Source organism: Schistocerca cancellata, unplaced genomic scaffold (assembly GCF_023864275.1).
Source record: "Schistocerca cancellata isolate TAMUIC-IGC-003103 unplaced genomic scaffold, iqSchCanc2.1 HiC_scaffold_1150, whole genome shotgun sequence".
NCBI lineage: Eukaryota > Metazoa > Arthropoda > Insecta > Orthoptera > Acrididae > Schistocerca > Schistocerca cancellata.
Window position 1 is genome coordinate 5515759 of NW_026047149.1, and position 17999 is coordinate 5533757.

Consider the following 17999-nt stretch of genomic DNA (forward strand, 5'->3'; position numbering starts at 1 on the left):
CGTAAATGCTTAGAAATTTCTTCTTCAAATTAAGGCCTATGTTTGACACTAGTACACTTCTCTTGGCCAGGAACGCTCTTTTTGCCATAGCGAGTCTGCTTTCTATGTCCTCCTTGCTCCGTCTACCATTGGTTATTTTGCTGCCTAGGTAGCAGAATTCCTCAACTTCATCTCCCTCGTGACCATTAATCCTTGTGTTCAGTTTCTCGCTGTTTTCATTTGTGCTACCTCTCATTTCGTCTTTCGTCTTTCTTCGATTCACTCTCAATCCATATTCTGCACTCAATAGATCGTTCATTCCATTCAGCAGATCATGTAATTCTTCTTCTCTTGCACTCAAGGTAGCAATGTCATCAGCGAATTGTATCATTTATACCCTTCCAGCTTGAATTTTAACTCCAGTCGTGAATATTTCTTTTATTTCCATCACTGCTTCTTCGATGTCAGATTGGACAGTAGGAGTGAAAGACTACATCCCTGTCTTACACCCTTTTTAATCCGAACACTTCGTTCTTTGTCGTCCACTCTTATTATTCCTTCTTGGCTCATGTACACATTGTATATCACCCGTCTCTCCCTGCAGCTTACCCCTATTTTTCTGATAATTTCGAACATCTTGCACCCTTTTACGTTGTCCAACACTTTCTTCAGTCGACAACTCCTGAGAACATGTCTTAATTTTTCTTTAGCCTTGCCTCCATTATCAACCACACCGTCAGATTTGCGTCTCTGGTGCCTTTAAAATGGTTCAAATGGCTCTCAGCACTGTGGGACTTAACATCTGAGGTCATCAGTCCCCTAGAACTTAGAACTACTTAAACCTAACTAACCTAAGGACATCACACACATCCATGCCCGAGGCAGGATTCGAACCTGCGACCGTAGCAGCCGCATAGTTCCGGACTGGAGCGCCGAGACCCTCTCGGCCACAGCTCTGCTGTTTTTACCTTTTCTAAAGCGAAACTGTCATCTAACACATCTTCAACTTCCTTTTCGATTCTTCTGTATATTATTCTTGTCAGCAACTTGGATGCATGAGCTGTTAAGTTGATTGTACGATACTTCTCGCACTTGTCAGCTGTTGCAGTCTTCGGAATTGTGTGTAAGATACCAGAAGGAGATTTTCAATCTGCAGCTAAGTGTGCACTGATATGAAACTTTCTGGCGGATTAAAACTGGGCGCCGGACCGAGACTCGAACTCGGGACCTTTGCCTTTTGCGACCAAGTGCTCTAGCGACTGAGCCAACCAAGCACGACTCACCACCCATCCTCACGGTTTCATTTTGCCAGTACCTCGTCTCCTACCTTCCAAACTTCACAGAACATCTTCTGCGAACCTAGCAGAACTAGCACTCCTGGAAGAAAGTATATTGCGGAGACCTGGCTTAGCCACAGCCTGGGGGGGGTTCCAGAATGAGATATTCACTTTGCTGCGGAGTGTGCGCTGATATGAAACTTCCTGGCAGATTAAAACTGTGTGCCAGAGCGAAACTGCAACTCGGGATGTTTGTCTTTCGCAGGCAAGTGCTCTACCACCTGAGCTACCGAAGCACGACTCACGCCCCGTCCTCACAGCTTTACTTCTGCCAGTACCTCGTCTCCTACCTTCCAAACATTCCTCAGAAAGGTAGAGGTCCCGTGTTCGAGTCTCGGCCCAGCACACAGTTCTAATCTGCCGGGAAGTATGATGTTTTTCCAAAAGTCAGATGGTAAGTTGCCAGATTCATACATTCTACATGTTGTTGTTGTGGTCTTCAGTCCAGAGACTAGTTTGATGCAGCTCTCCATGCTACTCTATCCTGTGCAAGCTTCTTCATTTCCCAGTATGTACTGCAACCTACATCCTTCTGAATCTGTTTAGCGTATTCATCTCTTGGTCTCCCACTACGATTTTTACCCTCCACGCTGCCCTCCAATACTAAATTGGTGATCCCTTGATGCCTCAGAATGTGCCCTACCAACCGATCCCTTCATCTAGTCAAGTTGTGAAACAAATTTCTCTTCTCTTCAATTGTATTCAATACCTCCTCATTAGTTACGTGATTTACCCATCTAATCTTCAGCATTCTTCTATACCACCACATTTCGAAAACTTCTATTCTCTTCTTGTCTAAACTATTTATCTTCCACGCTTCACTTCCATACATGGCTACATACAAATACTTTCAGAAAAGACTTCTTGACACTTAAATCTATACTCAATGTTAACAAATTTCTCTTCTTCAGAAACGCTTTCCTTGCCATTGCCAGTTTACATTTTATATCCTCTCTACTTCGACAATCATCAGTTACTTTGCTGCCCGCATCTCGTGGTCGTGCGGTAGCGTTCTCGCTTCCCACGCCCGGGTTCCCGGGTTCGATTCCCAACGGGGTCAGGGATTTTCTCTGCCTCATGATGGCTGGGTGTTGTGTGCTGTCCTTAGGTTAGTTAGGTTTAAGTAGTTCTAAGTTCTGGGGGACTTATGACCACAGCAGTTGAGTCCCATAGTGCTCAGAGCCATTTGAGCCAAGTTACTTTGCTCCCCAAATAGCAAAACTCATTTACTACTTTAAGTGTCTCATTTCCTAATCTAATTTCCTCAGCATCTCCCGATTTAATTCGACTACATTCCATTATCCTCGTTTTGCTTTTGTTGATGTTCATGTTATAGCTTCCTTTCAAGACACTGTCCATTCCGTTCAGCTGCTCTTCCAAGTCCTTTGCTGTCTCTGACAGAATTACAATGTCATCGGCGAACCTCGAAGCTTTTATTTCTTCTTATTCCACTCAACATTGTCAAAAGCTTTCTCTAAGTCTACAAATGCTAGAAACGTAGGTTTGCCTTTCCTTAATCTGTTTTAGAGTCTACATACATAGTCGTTTTGTTGCCACTTCTCCCAATGATTTTAGAAATTCTGATGGAATGTTATCTATCCTTCCTGCCTTGTTTGATCCTAAGTCTTCCAACCCTCTCTTAAATTCTGAGAGCCCCTTTCACACAGCTCGCATCGTTCACGACTGGTTTTGTGAGTCCGAGGGCGAAGTGTCGAATGTCTCCTAGTCACAAGAGTCACCAAATCTCATTATTGTTGATACTATGTGGTTTACTTTCGAGAGAAGGGTGTGTTACCGCTATCCAGCTCCATCATCTTTAGCCGCCATTGCCCGTATTTTGCAAGAACAGTAGCATAAGATTCTCTTGAAAATCGTACAGAACCTGTATTTATCCATTCTGAGGGGACTGGAAGCTGTTTTGGTGTTCCTACAACATATTAGAGGCGGTAATGTGTTGTGTATTTGCTGTCTCCATGTTTTTCCACCTCCTGTTGTATCAGCTATAAGAGGAGGTGAATCTAACCATTTATCCAACTAACCCATATCCCAAAATGAGTCTCCTGCATGGTCGAGGCAGGTGTGCATACAGTCAAACATCGACATAATGACATAAAAGTTTTCTGGGTTTGGTACCGCGTCATAATGTAAAAAAAAAAAAAAAAAATACTACTGCTGCTATAGAAAAGCCAACGTTTCGGCCACCCAGAAGAAGGCCGCTGCAATCGTGGCCGAAACGTTGGCTTTTCTATAGCAGCAGTAGTTTTAAATTATGACGCGGTACCAAACCCAGAAAACTTTTATGTCGACTGACTCTGGCCGCGGAAGCCTACGCAATTATATGGACATAATGAATTTCATGGGACCATGAAAATTAAATTGCTGTACCAGGGTTGTTGTCATAATGAGGTTTTGTTATCGTGTCTCATAGAAAGGAGCCATGTTTCCATGGCTGAGAAGTACATTACTGTAGTGCTTTTCTGATGAACATAAAAGAAAAATAATGAAACACATTTTGTTCACTTCATTTATTAATACTTTACCTGTGGAATATCTTACTTTTGGGTACATAAAAATGCACTTATTTTCATTTATTTATTTTTTCTTGAAGATTCTCTTGTCAATACTGTCTTTATCTCCTCTAAAGCAATCATTCGCTGCCCTGAAACACTGGGTATTGAAGATGCTAGTTGCTGAATGGTTTCCAACCGACCTATTGGCTCCAACAGAGGACGGGGATTCGCACTTATCACATCACTGTCATCGTCATTACCTTTTAACTCCTCCATGATAGATTCGTCGGTACATGCTTCAAACACCAACGCCTCATTATCAAAAAAATGGCTGTAAGCACTATGGGACTTAACATCTGAGGTCATCAGTCCCCTAGAACTTAGAACTACTTAAACCTAACTAACCTAAGGACATCACACACATCCGTGCCCGACGCAGGATTCGAACCTGCGACCGTAGCAGCAGCGCGGTTCCGGACTGAAGCGCCTAGAACCGCTCGGCCACAGCGGCTGGCTGCCTCATCATCCACTGACAAGTATTGAACTACTAAGGCATCTATGGTTTTACCAGTAACTGCTGAATAAATCTCCAGATCACTTTGAATGTCAGTACTGTAGGTTTGCTGATCGTCCGATGACCAGCGGTGTCAATTTATGTGTCCCTGACGCGTTGTTGCAGTTAAGCGTACTTTAGACTGCTTCCCTCCTTTACACTTTTCTCCTCTAAAGGCCATCGTGTTCTCTGGCACCAGTTCATAAAACGATCCCGCCTCATCTCTACAAGTTTTCAGGACTGTATTTTTCTAACAGTTTACACGTGCAGTTTTTCCTCCAAAGTTCTGCATCGACTAAAGGTGGTGATTTTTCTTCTCCGTAAATCACTTTAAAAATGACCCCATGCCTGTCCCTAAATCTTTCCAACCATCCGTCACTTGCCTTAAAATTAGAATCGCCAAGCAACTTAGCGAAGTCTAAGACCATTAATTAGTGCATTCTGAGCACGCATCTGAGGAAACCACCGCACTGTACCCCTGTCCACACAGTCAGCACCAGCTGTCTCCATTCTTTTTCTTGAAGTTTGCCACCTGCAAAACTTTCTTCAATTTCTTTTCGTTTTTTAAGGAATGTAGCTACCGTCGATTGTGCAACTCCATACTTCCTCGCCACGTCTACTTGCTTCATTCCGCTACCAATGTTTTTTATAAACCTCCGTTTTTGTCTCCAACCTTATTCGTTTCCGATTACCAGCCACGGTCCAAATCTTAGCGAGGTCCAAAGCGTTTGCATCAACTAAAAACATTCACAGGATGCAAAAATCGCAGAGATAAGATTATGAGCTCGACAAAACACTTCTGTCTGCTACTGAAGCTCAACAGCCCGGGGCTGTACGCTATTCTATAGAAGGAGTATGTAGAGGCTCTATACAAGGGCGATGTTCTTGAGGACAATATTATGGAAATGGAAGAGGATGTAGATGAAGATGAAATGGGAGATAGGATACTGCGTGAAGAGTTTGACAGAGCACTGAAAGACGTGAGTCGAAACAAGGCCCCAGGAGTGGACAACATTCCATTAGTACTACTGACGGCCTTGGGAGAGCCAGTCCTGACAAAACTCTACCATCTGGCGAGGAAGATCTATGAGACAGGCAAAATACCCCCAGACTTCAAGAAGAATATAATAATTCCAATCCCAAAGAAAGCACGTGTTGACAGGTGTGAAAATTACCGTAACTATAAGCCACGGCTGTAAAATACTAATTCTTTACAGACGAATGGAAAAATTAGTAGAAGTCGACCTCGGGGAAGATCAGTCTGGATTCCGTAGAAATGTTGCAACACTTGAGGCAATACTGACCCTATGTCTTATCTTACAAGATAGATTAAGGAAAGGCAAACCTACGTTTGTAGCATTTGTAGACTTAGAGAAAGCTTCTGACAATGTTGACTGGAATACTCTATTTCAACTCTGAAGGTGCCAGGGGTGAAATACAGGGAGCGAAAGGCTATTTTCAATTTGTACAGAAACCAGATGGCAGTTATAAGAGTCGAGGCGCCTGAAAGGGAAGCAGTGGTTGGGTAGGGAGTGAGACAGGGTTGTAGCCTATCCCCGATGTCATTCAATCTGTATATCGAGCAAGCAGTACAGGAAACAAAAGCAAAACGAAGATAACGGAATGTAGTCGAATTAAGTCGGGTGATGCTGAGGGAATTAGATTAAGAAATGGGACACTTAGAGTAGGAAATGAGTTTTGTTGTTGGTAAGCAAAATAACTGATGATGGTCGAAGTAGAGAGGATATAAAATGTAGACTGGCAATGGCAAGGAGAGCGTTTCTGAAGAAGAAAAATTTGTTAACATCGAGTATAGATTGAAGTGTCAGGAAGTCATTTCTCAAAGTGTCTGTATGGAGTGTAGCCATGTATGGATGTGAAACATGGACGATGAATAGTTTAGACAAGAAGAGAATAGGAGCTTTCGAAATGTGGTGCTACAGAAGAATGCTGAAGATTAGATGGGTAGATCACATAACTAATGAGGAGGTATTGAATACAATTGAAGAGAAGAGAAATTTGTTTCACAACTTGACTAGAAGAAGGGATCGGTTGGTAGGGCACATTATGAGGCATCAAGGGATTACCAATTTAGTATTGGAGGGCAGCGTGGAGGGTAAAAATCGTAGAGGGAGATGTAGGTTGCAGTAGATACTGGGAGATGAAGAAGCTTGCACAGGATACAGTAGCATGGAGAGCTGCATCTAACCAGTCTCAGGACTGAAGACCACAACAACAACACAGCAGTGTGTTGCTAAATTTACTTCATCATTGTAATGGGAGGATGGGGGGGGGGGGGGTTATTAACGTACTACATATCAGCCGGATCCATATAAAATTATCACAGTACCTGGGTTTATCTTTGTATTGGTAATCGTTATACAGAGGGTTGTGTTTACTTGAGCACATATTCCTTCTTGATGAATCTGATTAAGGATATTAAGCATATCTACAAAAGGGTACAATCATTCCAGATGAGCCCAATAGGCTGTATAATCTGTTCTCATAACCAGCTAGTCACCGCTTAACGTCTCAGCACAGATGGATTCCACCATCTGCTACTGGGGTCCGTATGTGTGAACTGGCTGTGCGCCCCTGCAGGTGGGTCCGTCCACCCATCTAATCTGTAGCGTATAGCGGATCACCTACGAGCTCAAGGCAAAGAGTGTATGTAATCTAATACGGGGTACCTGTATCCTTCTGCTGTGTGAATCTATTAGAGTGCACAACCTTTTTGGATAAATTTAGTGTGGGGGTTCCAACTGCTGAGCAGATCTACAAAGGTGTAAAGTCCCTTCAAGGAAGCCCAGTCAGTCATTCAGAAAAACTTAGTTTCTAGTGACAGTGTAGGATCGAAAAATAATATATTCATTTATTTTAAAAGTTATCATTTATATATATCCCATAAAGTGACACGTTCCAGATTATTTTGGCTGAAAAAAAAACAATTATAGTCAATTAATACACCAATCAATCAATTATTTGAGCCATCTGTACATCAATACCTCCTTAAATCAATATATATAATAAATGGTAGCACAATTTGTTCATGCCTTCTGCCTTAACTCTGAGACCCACCCCTGCAGTTATATGATTTGGCAGCCCTCCATTCGCACCCTTGAAAAAGATTTCCATTTCAAACTGCAGGGTTTGAGTTCGGACGTATGGGTGTGTAGAAAGGGATTCACTCCAAGGCCTTCCTATAGGGAGTCTGTGAAGCAGTTGGGAATGTGTTACATGAGCCCACAAATTCGATTAGTGCCATTGGAATTGTCTCCACCAAAGTCATTTGATTACAAGGGTTAACGTTCTCGAATATTTATGATTGTTTTGGTTTGTTTTTGGTGTTTTATAAAGAAATGAATAACTGATTGACATTGTACTCTGTTTGAAATTAGCGTGTTATTGAATACTTAAATGTATTTAGTATCCATGAATATTATTGGACATTCGAGATTATTTTTGAACATGAAATATTAAAATTTTTACGATTTTTCTGAATGTTAGTTTTATGACATTCTCAAGTGATCTGGAATGTTCTCAGAAGAAAATGAAAATAAGGACGATGTGGAAAACGTCTTTTTCAGCTATCTGGTAAATAATTCACATAAAGCAACCAATAAATCAATTAGCTAATCAATGTATCGTTCTGTCAGTCATACAGTTCATCAATCTGTCCATCCATTAATTCATCCCTACCTCATTTCATCCATCTATCCTTCTAGTCATCCATCTATCCACCCTTTCGTAAATTACTCAATCATTTGGGTTGTGAATCAATCCACCAGCCAGTCAACTGGTCAACCCTTCTATCAAGCAACTACACCATATCTCAGTCTGTCATTGGCCAACCATCAGTCTGCCAATTAGTCAATCATCACTCAATCAAATAACCTTCACTCATTAAGTCTATTAGTAACAACATCCATCAATCTGCAACAAATTATCTAATCATCTATTAATTTATTCCTCTGTCAATTCACCCATTCATCCATGTTGGTTCATCTATACATCCAACTATCCACCCACTGTACAATCAGTCAATGTAGTCTATCAATTAGTCAATCATCACTCAATCAAATATCCTTCACTCATAAAGTCTATCAGTAACAAAGTCCATCAATCTCTCCAACAAGTCTTCTAACCATCCATTAATTTACTCCTCTATCGATTCACCCATTCATCCATCTGTTGGTCCACCTATCCATCCACTGTATAATCAGTCAATCACTTGACTTGTTGCTCAGTCCATCGGTCATTTACTCAAGCCATTAGTCTCTCAGTTGGTCAATCCATCACTTAGTCAGTTCATCAGTATGTCAGCTGAACTGGTCGGTCCATGAATCGACCAAATAACGTGCACTCAGCACTGTCTTAACAAAGAGCTCAGTGCATCAAAAATTATAGAAACTCCATTGGTAGCCAAGTTCAAAGACGGTATCTAGTCCTTTCAAAGAAGCACATTGCGCCAGCTAATTCATACACAAAATAAGTTGAATTACCAATTGGAAAGTGGTTAATTTTAGTGTGGGTTATGTCCCACCTAGGGATGATATAACTGTGATACTGTGTTTGCCGTGCCACAGCTGGTGCCAAAGCTGACGAGCAGCACAATGGCAGAGTTGGAGCGCATCCTGGACAACAAGCCAGCGAGGCCACCCATGGTGTCCACCCTGGCGCTTAGATGACAATCAATGTGCCCCCCCGGGGGACCCGGAGGGGGCGCTGATGGCTCGCCCAAGGACGAGGACGCCGACCATCAGCAACTCAGCAGTCAGGCTCAGAAGCTGCCCTTCTGCACCATCCAGTGACCTCGGCTGACTCAGGTAACACGTATTCCCTAGGACATTGCTCTCCTCACTGTATACTCCACTCGATCTTCACGGTGGTTCATCACCCTGCTGATCTGATTTAGCCTCCATGTTACCAACAACAGCTTCTTATTTTAGTGACCCCTCCCTCCACTCATCTAATTAACTGTTTGCCCTTAAAATTACCGAGACATCAAGGCCTGCAACAATCATCCAATTGGTATCAAGTGTGCTACATACACTCCTGGAAATTGAAATAAGAACACCGTGAATTCATTGTCCCAGGAAGGGGAAACTTTATTGACACATTCCTGGGGTCAGATACATCACATGATCACACTGACACAACCACAGGCACATAGACACAGGCAACAGAGCATGCACAATGTCGGCACTAGTACAGTCTATATCCACCTTTCGCAGCAATGCAGGCTGCTATTCTCCAATGGAGACGATCGTAGAGATGCTGGATGTAGTCCTGTGGAACGGCTTGCCATGCCATTTCCACCTGGCGCCTCAGTTGGACCAGCGTTCGTGCTGGACGTGCAGACCACGTGAGACGACGCTTCATCCAGTCCCAAACATGCTCAATGGGGGACATATCCGGAGATCTTGCTGGCCAGGGTAGTTGACTTACACCTTCTAGAGGACGTTGGGTGGCACGGGATACATGCGGACGTGCATTGTCCTGTTGGAACAGCAAGTTCTCTTGCCGGTCTAGGAATGGTAGAACGATGGGTTCGATGACGGTTTGGATGTACCGTGCACTATTCAGTGTCCCCTCGACGATCACCAGTGGTGTACGGCCAGTGTAGGAGATCGCTCCCCACACCATGATGCCGGGTGTTGGCCCTGTGTGCCTCGGTCATATGCAGTCCTGATTGTGGCGCTCACCTGCACGGCGCCAAACACGCATACGACCATCATTGGCACCAAGGCAGAAGCGACTCTCATCGCTGAAGACGACACGTCTCCATTCGTCCCTCCATTCACGCCTGTCGCGACACCACTGGAGGCGGGCTGCACGATGTTGGGGCGTGAGCGGAAGACGGCCTAACGGTGTGCGGGACCGTAGCCCAGCTTCATGGAGACGGTTGCGAATGGTTCTCGCCGATACCCCAGGAGCAACAGTGTCCCTAATTTGCTGGGAAGTGGCGGTGCGGTCCCCTACGGCACTGCGTAGGATCCTACGGTCTCGGCGTGCATCCGTGCGTCGCTGCGGTCCGGTCCCAGGTCGACGGGCACGTGCACCTTCCGCCGACCACTGGCGACAACATCGATGTACTGTGGAGACCTCACGCCCCACGTGTTGAGCAATTCGGCGGTACGTCCACCCGGCCTCTCGCATGCCCACTATACGCCCTCGCTCAAAGTCCGTCAACTGCACATACGGTTCACGTCCACGCTGTCGCGGCATGCTACCAGTGTTTAAAAGATTGCGATGGAGCTCCGTATGCCACGGCAAACTGGCTGACACTGACGGCGGCGGTGCACAAATGCTGCGCAGCTAGCGCCATTCGACGGCCAACACCGCGGTTCCTGGTGTGTCCGCTGTGCCGTGCGTGTGATCTTTGCTTGTACAGCCCTCTCGCAGTGTCTGGAGCAAGTATGGTGGGTCTGACACACCGGTGTCAATGTGTTCTTTTTTCCATTTCCAGGAGTGTATTTTGATATCAGCCATTACCATTTCAGCACAACTGCTCAGAGTAGGTCGGCCATCCACGTACCGTGTATAAGGAATTATTAGGCAGTAAATTTGTCATTCAGATATCGCGTTTGAACGTTGGTTGTTTGTATGAAGATCATGTTGTTCCTGATGTAAGAAGCATAAACTGTTGCCTGCATATTCGAGAGAAGCAGTATAGTGGCCTATTGAAACTAGATTTTATCATTCTTTGATAATGCTCATCTTGTGACTGTCATGGTAAGTATCAATGTTTTCAGGAGGACCACATTCTATATCATTCATCGTGTCACTGACACCAATTGACTAGCGTCCAAGAGGACTGATATTTTTTGCTCAGCCATGCAGGGTTGTATGATCACATTATGTGTGTTTAATCATGAAATAAATGTGTTTTGTAGCAAACAAGTATCCTTGCAAATAATGCAACGACATTTGGAAAAACACAGACTGTAAGGACAGTGACCATGTTGTAGCTTCTCTTGATGCAGTAGTCACTTTTCTCTCACTTCTTTTGCGGGTGGAATGGGAAGGGAAATCACTAGCAGCCATACATGGTGCACTACACCATAAACCATATGGTGGGTTTCAGAGCACGTATGTAGATGTTAATCTAGTGGGGTGCCTAATGACAATGGCGGACAGACGAGTTGCAACATGAAATCTTTTCAGGTAAGTCTTACTTCTGGATACAGGATCACAATGGACATATCCATGTGTGGAGGCTGTGATAGAATCGAACACTGCATTTGTCATCGTCATCTGGGCTGAGCACCAAGCATGGTTGGATGGGGTGCTACTTGGTACACAACATAATCACCTCTCTTTTTCTTCACTGATAGTTTGAGCGGGAGCCATTAGCTGTACCATCTTTGAGGTCTCCATGATTTTACCTTTCAACAATACAATGCAAGACCTTATGTCGACTGTGTTGTCCTGACTTGCATCGCTACAGAGAGTGTTTGAATGTTGCTCTGGTGAGGACGATCTCCAGAATCTTTCACACACTGAGAAAATCTGGTCTCGGGTTGCTGAGAGACTGACATGCCACCACTCATGAGCCACTACAATTGATGAACTATGACAAAGAGTTGAAGCGACATTGAATGACATGTCCTTATGTCATACGAGTTTAGTTCAACTTGGTTTGCAGCTGGTATAGAGCCACTGTTACTAGCAGGTATGACAGCTCTGTGTCCTGAATTTCGCATCCTGTGTGCCCTAACACACCCACAAATATAATCTTGCTTTCTTACCATTGTACTGCTGATGCATAATAAGTAAAATGTTCTCATTTTTTATCTTATCTGGAGGTACAGTTTTAATGGTCAGTAGTGTGTCTATTATGAATTTAAAAAAAAATGTGTGTGAAATCTTATGTGACTTAACTGCTAAGGTCATCAGTCCCTAAGCTTGCACACTACTTAACGTAAATTATCCTAAGGACAAACACACACCCATGCCCGAGGGAGGACTCGAACCTCCGCCAGGACCAGCCGCACAGTCCATGACTGCAGCGCCTAAGACCGCTCGGCTAATCCCGCGCGGCAATGTCTAATGATAAAACAGTATTTGAGAAAAGTAGGGGTAAGCTATAGGCAGAGACGGGTCATATGCAATATGTACAACAGCCGAGAGGGAATAATAAGAGTGGACGACCAAGAACAAAGTGCTCGTATTAAAAAGGGTGTGAGACAAGGATGTAGCCTTTCGGCTCTACTGTTCAATCTGAACATCGAGGAAGCAATGATGGAAAGAAAAGAAAGGTTTAGGAGTGGAATTAAAATGATAAAACAGGTAAGCCGACAGGAAATATTCCGGAGAAATCCTATAGGTGACCCATCAGAAACCTTTCATTGCATCACTTACGTGCAGCTACCGCAATTAGCAAATTGGTTACCACCAAGCATGAAGGTGCATCGTTTTCCTTTCAATTCTTGCTCTAAGGGGGATAAGCAGGATGCTAGCTTCTTGGTTTAAAGAACATGTAATGATGTTCAAAATGTGTGTGAAATCTTGTGGGACTTAACTGCTAAGGTTATCAAAAAAAAAATGGCTCTGAACACTATGGGACTTAACATCTATAGTCATCAGTCCCCTAGAACTTAGAACTACTTAATCCTAACTAACCTAAGGACATCACACAACACCCAGTCATCAGGAGGCAGAGAAAATCCCTGACCCTGCCGGTAATCAAACCCAGGAACCCAGGAACCCCGGCGCGGGAAGCGAGAACGCTACCGCACGACCACGAGCTGCGGACAACTAAGGTCATCAGTCCCTACGCTTACACACTACTTAACCTAAATTATCCGAGGGACAAACACACACACACACCCATGCCCGAGGGAGGACTCCAACCTCCACCGGCACCAGACGCACAGCCCATGAGTGCAGCGCCTTAGACCGCTTGGGTAATCCCACACGGCTATGAATTAAAACTAAAATGAATTGAAATAATGCGCTTGACCTCGTATGCCCACAGGATGGCGGGGTGGGCGACCTGCTTCCGGTGCTCGCCGGCCCCGCCTCCGCCTCCGCCCCCGGCTACTCCTCCGTGCTGGGGGCTTCAGACCCTAGCGCCACCTACGGGGCCTACCAGTACCAGCACCAGCCCTACCACCACCACGGGTCCACCTCGTCGGCACCTGCCGGCTGCTGCGGAGGTGGAGTGGGAGGCGGCAGTGGCCGTGTCGGGGGTGGCTGCACCAGTGGCGCAGCTGACGACGACGAGGACGAGACACTCCCGCTGCTCTTTTCGTCACTGTCCACTGACGCGGCCGTCGCAGCTGCTGCGGAGAGCTACGGTGCCTGCCTCAACGAGAGCTGGTGGGAAGAGAACAATTGAGCAGCGCGGCTGACCGCCACCACACCGGCTACTCGGCTGTGGGTACTGTGAGACCTCGAGTGTGCCTTGATTGATCATTGGGGGCCGAACTCTTGGTCCCAGCCTCCATCACATCAGCCACCCGGCTGTGGTTGTGTTCCCACAGAACTGTACATGATCTGGAGTGGAGTGCCTTGATTGATCATTGGAGACCAGATTCATGGTCGTGACCTATCCTCCTCTTGTGAAGCACTGTTTGGTGCTTGTGAATGTGTCTCCATATCTAGCCAACCTTCTTTAATGGACAACTGTGATACCATTGTGGAAAGCCTATAAACATTAACCTTTTGTGCCAGCGACCGAGAAGTGCTGCGTCACGTTCAATCGCTGGAGGTGACAGAATGTTCGCACCGTTAGTTCCTCGGAGGACAAGTGCACTCACTTACCTCAGCACTGTATATATGCCTACAAATTTACCTGATTTGTTTGGAAGATATGTGAAAATCGTTAGTGACTTTCAGAAACCCTACAAGGAAACTACACATTGTGTGACACAAACACTGTGTTATCTTATTTGTCACATAGTACATCAATGTTTCTGTGCGGTGGGGTTTTGTGATTCATCTGGCAGTATGCTTATTGGAAATTTCCAGCACTTTCCAGCGTAAACCCACTAATTTCTAGCAGCTTATGAATATCTCAAACTTCTTTAACTTTGCAACACTACATGCATCACCACACACAGATAAACACAGATGCACTTGCAAAACAAAGGCAGCTCTCAACAGAATTATCAGCTTTCTGACATTCTAAATTTAAGTTCTCCGTGACATAAGAGTCTTCACTCAACTGACAGGATCATTTGGAAAAATTTCCTGTAAACCTATTAATTTCTACTTTTTTAAGATACCTGAGACTCCTGTAATCTTATAACAGCATCTCAAACTCCATAATCTGATGTGCAGGGATACATTTTCACATGAAAGTAAACATCCAGCAGCATTATTCAATCTGTGGTACACTTCATCAATTGCTTTATATCACACACATTCTTGATTCATCTTGCAGTATCATTTTGAAAATTCATGATCTTTGTAGACAGTGCAGATCCGTAAATTTCTAGTTTTTTATTGATATCTGGAATTCCTGTAATCTTATAAACTTATATGAAAATCTGTGCCTAGGTGCGTGTGGATAAATTTCTGTGTCAATTGCTTTAATGTGTGTGACATCCTGTATCCATTCGTCTGTCCCGTGGGCTTTCCTAACTCTACTGGCAGTATCATCATGAACATATACTCTGTTCTGCTGTACAAACATGGAATTTATGTTCTTTTATAGATTTCTGAAAATCCTGTAACCATACAACTTTGCATTAAGTACCACAGTTAGATGTGCAGGGCCACATTTGCAGGAGAAACGAAACATCCAAGAAAACTATCTGGGATGTGTTATGTTACATCAGTTACCCTGAATCATGGACATACTTAATTCAACTGGCAATATAATTATAGTACAGATCTTTTATTTTCAAAAGTCCTGTACACTATAGCTCTGCATTCATACTATATATAACTCTACATATATAATCAAGTGTAAGCAGATGCATCTCCTTGCCAAATGGAAGCCCAAAAACTTTTAAATGTGACACACACTATATAATGTCTCCATGTAAGGACTTGTGAAGGACATGCTTTACTACCAAAGACATTTGCCGAGATGCCCTAGAGATTTCTGACACAAGCAGTGATCCTTACCTTCTTGACAATGTTATCAACAACAGGAAGTTCTGTGAGCTGCACTTCTGGTTTATGAGTCTGCTTCCATTGTATTAGACATTCAAAGCAGATGCTGCAACGGGATATACTGCTGAGCTACCTACAACACATGGTGACAGAATCAAGATCAGTGTAAAGATCGCACATGTAACTTTTATAATTTATTAGTATTTCTACATTAGTCCAGATTTTCAAGAGTGAAATGTAAAGTAAAATTAACCCGTCTAGAGTGGGAAACCTTCTGACAGCATGTATGTATATGCGTGTGTGTGTGTGTGTGTGTTTACATCTTTACATCTCTCCCATGGAGACAAGCCTTCAACTACAGTAGTTGGCCTCAGAGGTATCACAGTGATACAGGTCAATGTATAAACGATTGTCTTTCTGTCCAAGACTGTAGCAGCATAGTGCCCAGGGATATTCCCTCTCGTTTTTCTGAGAACTGGTGAGCCAGTTTCTGGTGGAAACACTTCTGATCTGATGACTTGCAAGCACAGATTGCCATTGGAAGTCATTACAGGTCTCTCATGTGTACAATTTAATACTGAGCTGAATTGTTTACACAGATAACCAACTGCAGAAACCAACTGTATGACTTTCCTTCATTCTGTAATCTCCATAGATAAATAAACACATTTCTACATCTTGAATAGATAAAATAGCATCACAAAATGCATGAAACTTCCCAGTACCTACGTTAGATGTCACTTAATGAAGTATTAAATTACCTTGAATTGCATAATGTATTCTGATTGCACAGATTAATTAATTATTATAAACTTTGATTTGACATGAATATTTTTGTTTGGGATACTGGAAACGAGTTATATATAACTGTGTTTATTGTCTGATTCATTACAAATATTTGCCATCTTTCAGGACTCAGATCCAATATCATAAGGAATATTGAACACCCTACAATTTCTTCCCTGGTAACAACAATAACGTTATCCCAAATTCTTCTCTTACCATTTACATTGTCTTTTCCCTTTCAATATTTATATCTTATGGGACAATCTGCAAGTATAGTGAAGAGAATGGCAAAATACTGGACAAGTATCAAAAGACATCCACAAAGAGGGAAAGTTGATAATTAGTAATTTTGATCTACAGGTGAATACCTCACATCCAGAACTCAATAATACATATGGAAAAGCATCAATTTATCATGTCCAGAAACATGAAAGTCTAGTCAGAGGACTGTGTAGGTAGCAAACACATTTTAATTTGGAAGCATGAACCATACAACAGTCTTACTTCACATACACACACACACATATGCTAACTGCCATGAAGAAAGTTATGTTTGGTCTCAGTGGTCATTTACAATAAATAACAACTTCAATAAATTAAAACATTTCAAGATACTGTTTTTCTTATGTTGTCAATCATCTTTACCAGTACTATAACTTGAACTATAAAAACTTAAAGTCCATTAAATGCCATATATGTGGAGACCAATTTCTTTCTGTTATACATCACCCTTAAAGCTTTGTGTTACTAACAAGAAAGAAAATTAGCCTTGTATTTATGGTGTTTGAATTCTTGATGTTGCACTTTAAGAACTGTGATCCTCAATTCATGAGATTAACCAGCACTATAGTCGAATTGAAGTCACAACCTGAGCCATTTTTCTGTAAATACACTTCCTTCTTAAACTGAAAACACCCAACTCTCAAAATGCGTGTATCATGAGAATCAATCCAGCAACATGAAAAGACAATGACTTGTCCACAGAGTTACTTGTTTTAACGATTTCATAGAGGACTGATATCAGGACAGTTTTATTGAGTTGCTTGTTGTTACAACCAAGAATAATCGGGTTGGTACATATCGGTCACCTGCTGTTCTCCGTATTCTCATGCCCCACAAACATTATACTCATCTAAGCCCATTATATCTCAACAGCATACATTTTATTTCATTGCATTAAAACTGTCTCAATAGTGTGTTAAGGCTTTGGCATTGTTGTCAAAAGCACTGCATTGCATTTACTCATTGAATATATCCATTGGTGGCTGTTGGATTCTGTGAAGCAAGTTGGTGATATATGGAATTTTCTTACAAGAAACAGCTGACAGGACTCTGAAGAACGTAAATTCACATGCAGCGTCACACTCTGTGGAGTAAATGTATAAATAAAGTAAAAAGCCTCTCACACGTTATTGTTGAATGAGAAAGATTCAAATAAGGGAAACAAAAGAGGAAAAAAATCAGTTCCAGCAAGTTGCAGATATACATAAGAGATCTTTCACTGGTAAAGGGAAATAAATACCATCAATCTGTGTTACTGTATGAAGAAACACCAGACAGAAATTATTTAGTCAGATGTCCAAAGATGCTGTTAAAATTCTTGTTATTTTTCCTGATAATAACTGCTTGCCTTTTCTCAATATGCATGCGTGCCTCTCCCTCTTAAAAAACGTTCAGTTGAGATGTCGAACAATTGTTGAAAAACAGAAGAGCCCAAAATGATTGTAGTGTAAAGCCACTTGACCTTATACAATTTTAAGCAGTCAC

At 42.9% G+C, this 17999-nt stretch overlaps 1 protein-coding gene across 1 annotated transcript in view; it reads left to right on the plus strand.

The window, feature by feature from the left end:
• LOC126159971 (voltage-gated potassium channel subunit beta-2-like) overlaps positions 1–14568 on the plus strand; it is a 683413-nt gene extending 668845 nt beyond the window's left edge. The window contains exons 11-12 of the mRNA XM_049916778.1: positions 8966–9205; positions 13360–14568. Of these exons, the coding sequence (XP_049772735.1) occupies positions 8966–9067 (102 nt within the window). The 3' untranslated portion in view covers positions 9068–9205; positions 13360–14568. The remainder of the gene's footprint in view (positions 1–8965; positions 9206–13359) is intronic.
• The last annotated feature ends 3431 nt before the right edge of the window (positions 14569–17999 follow it).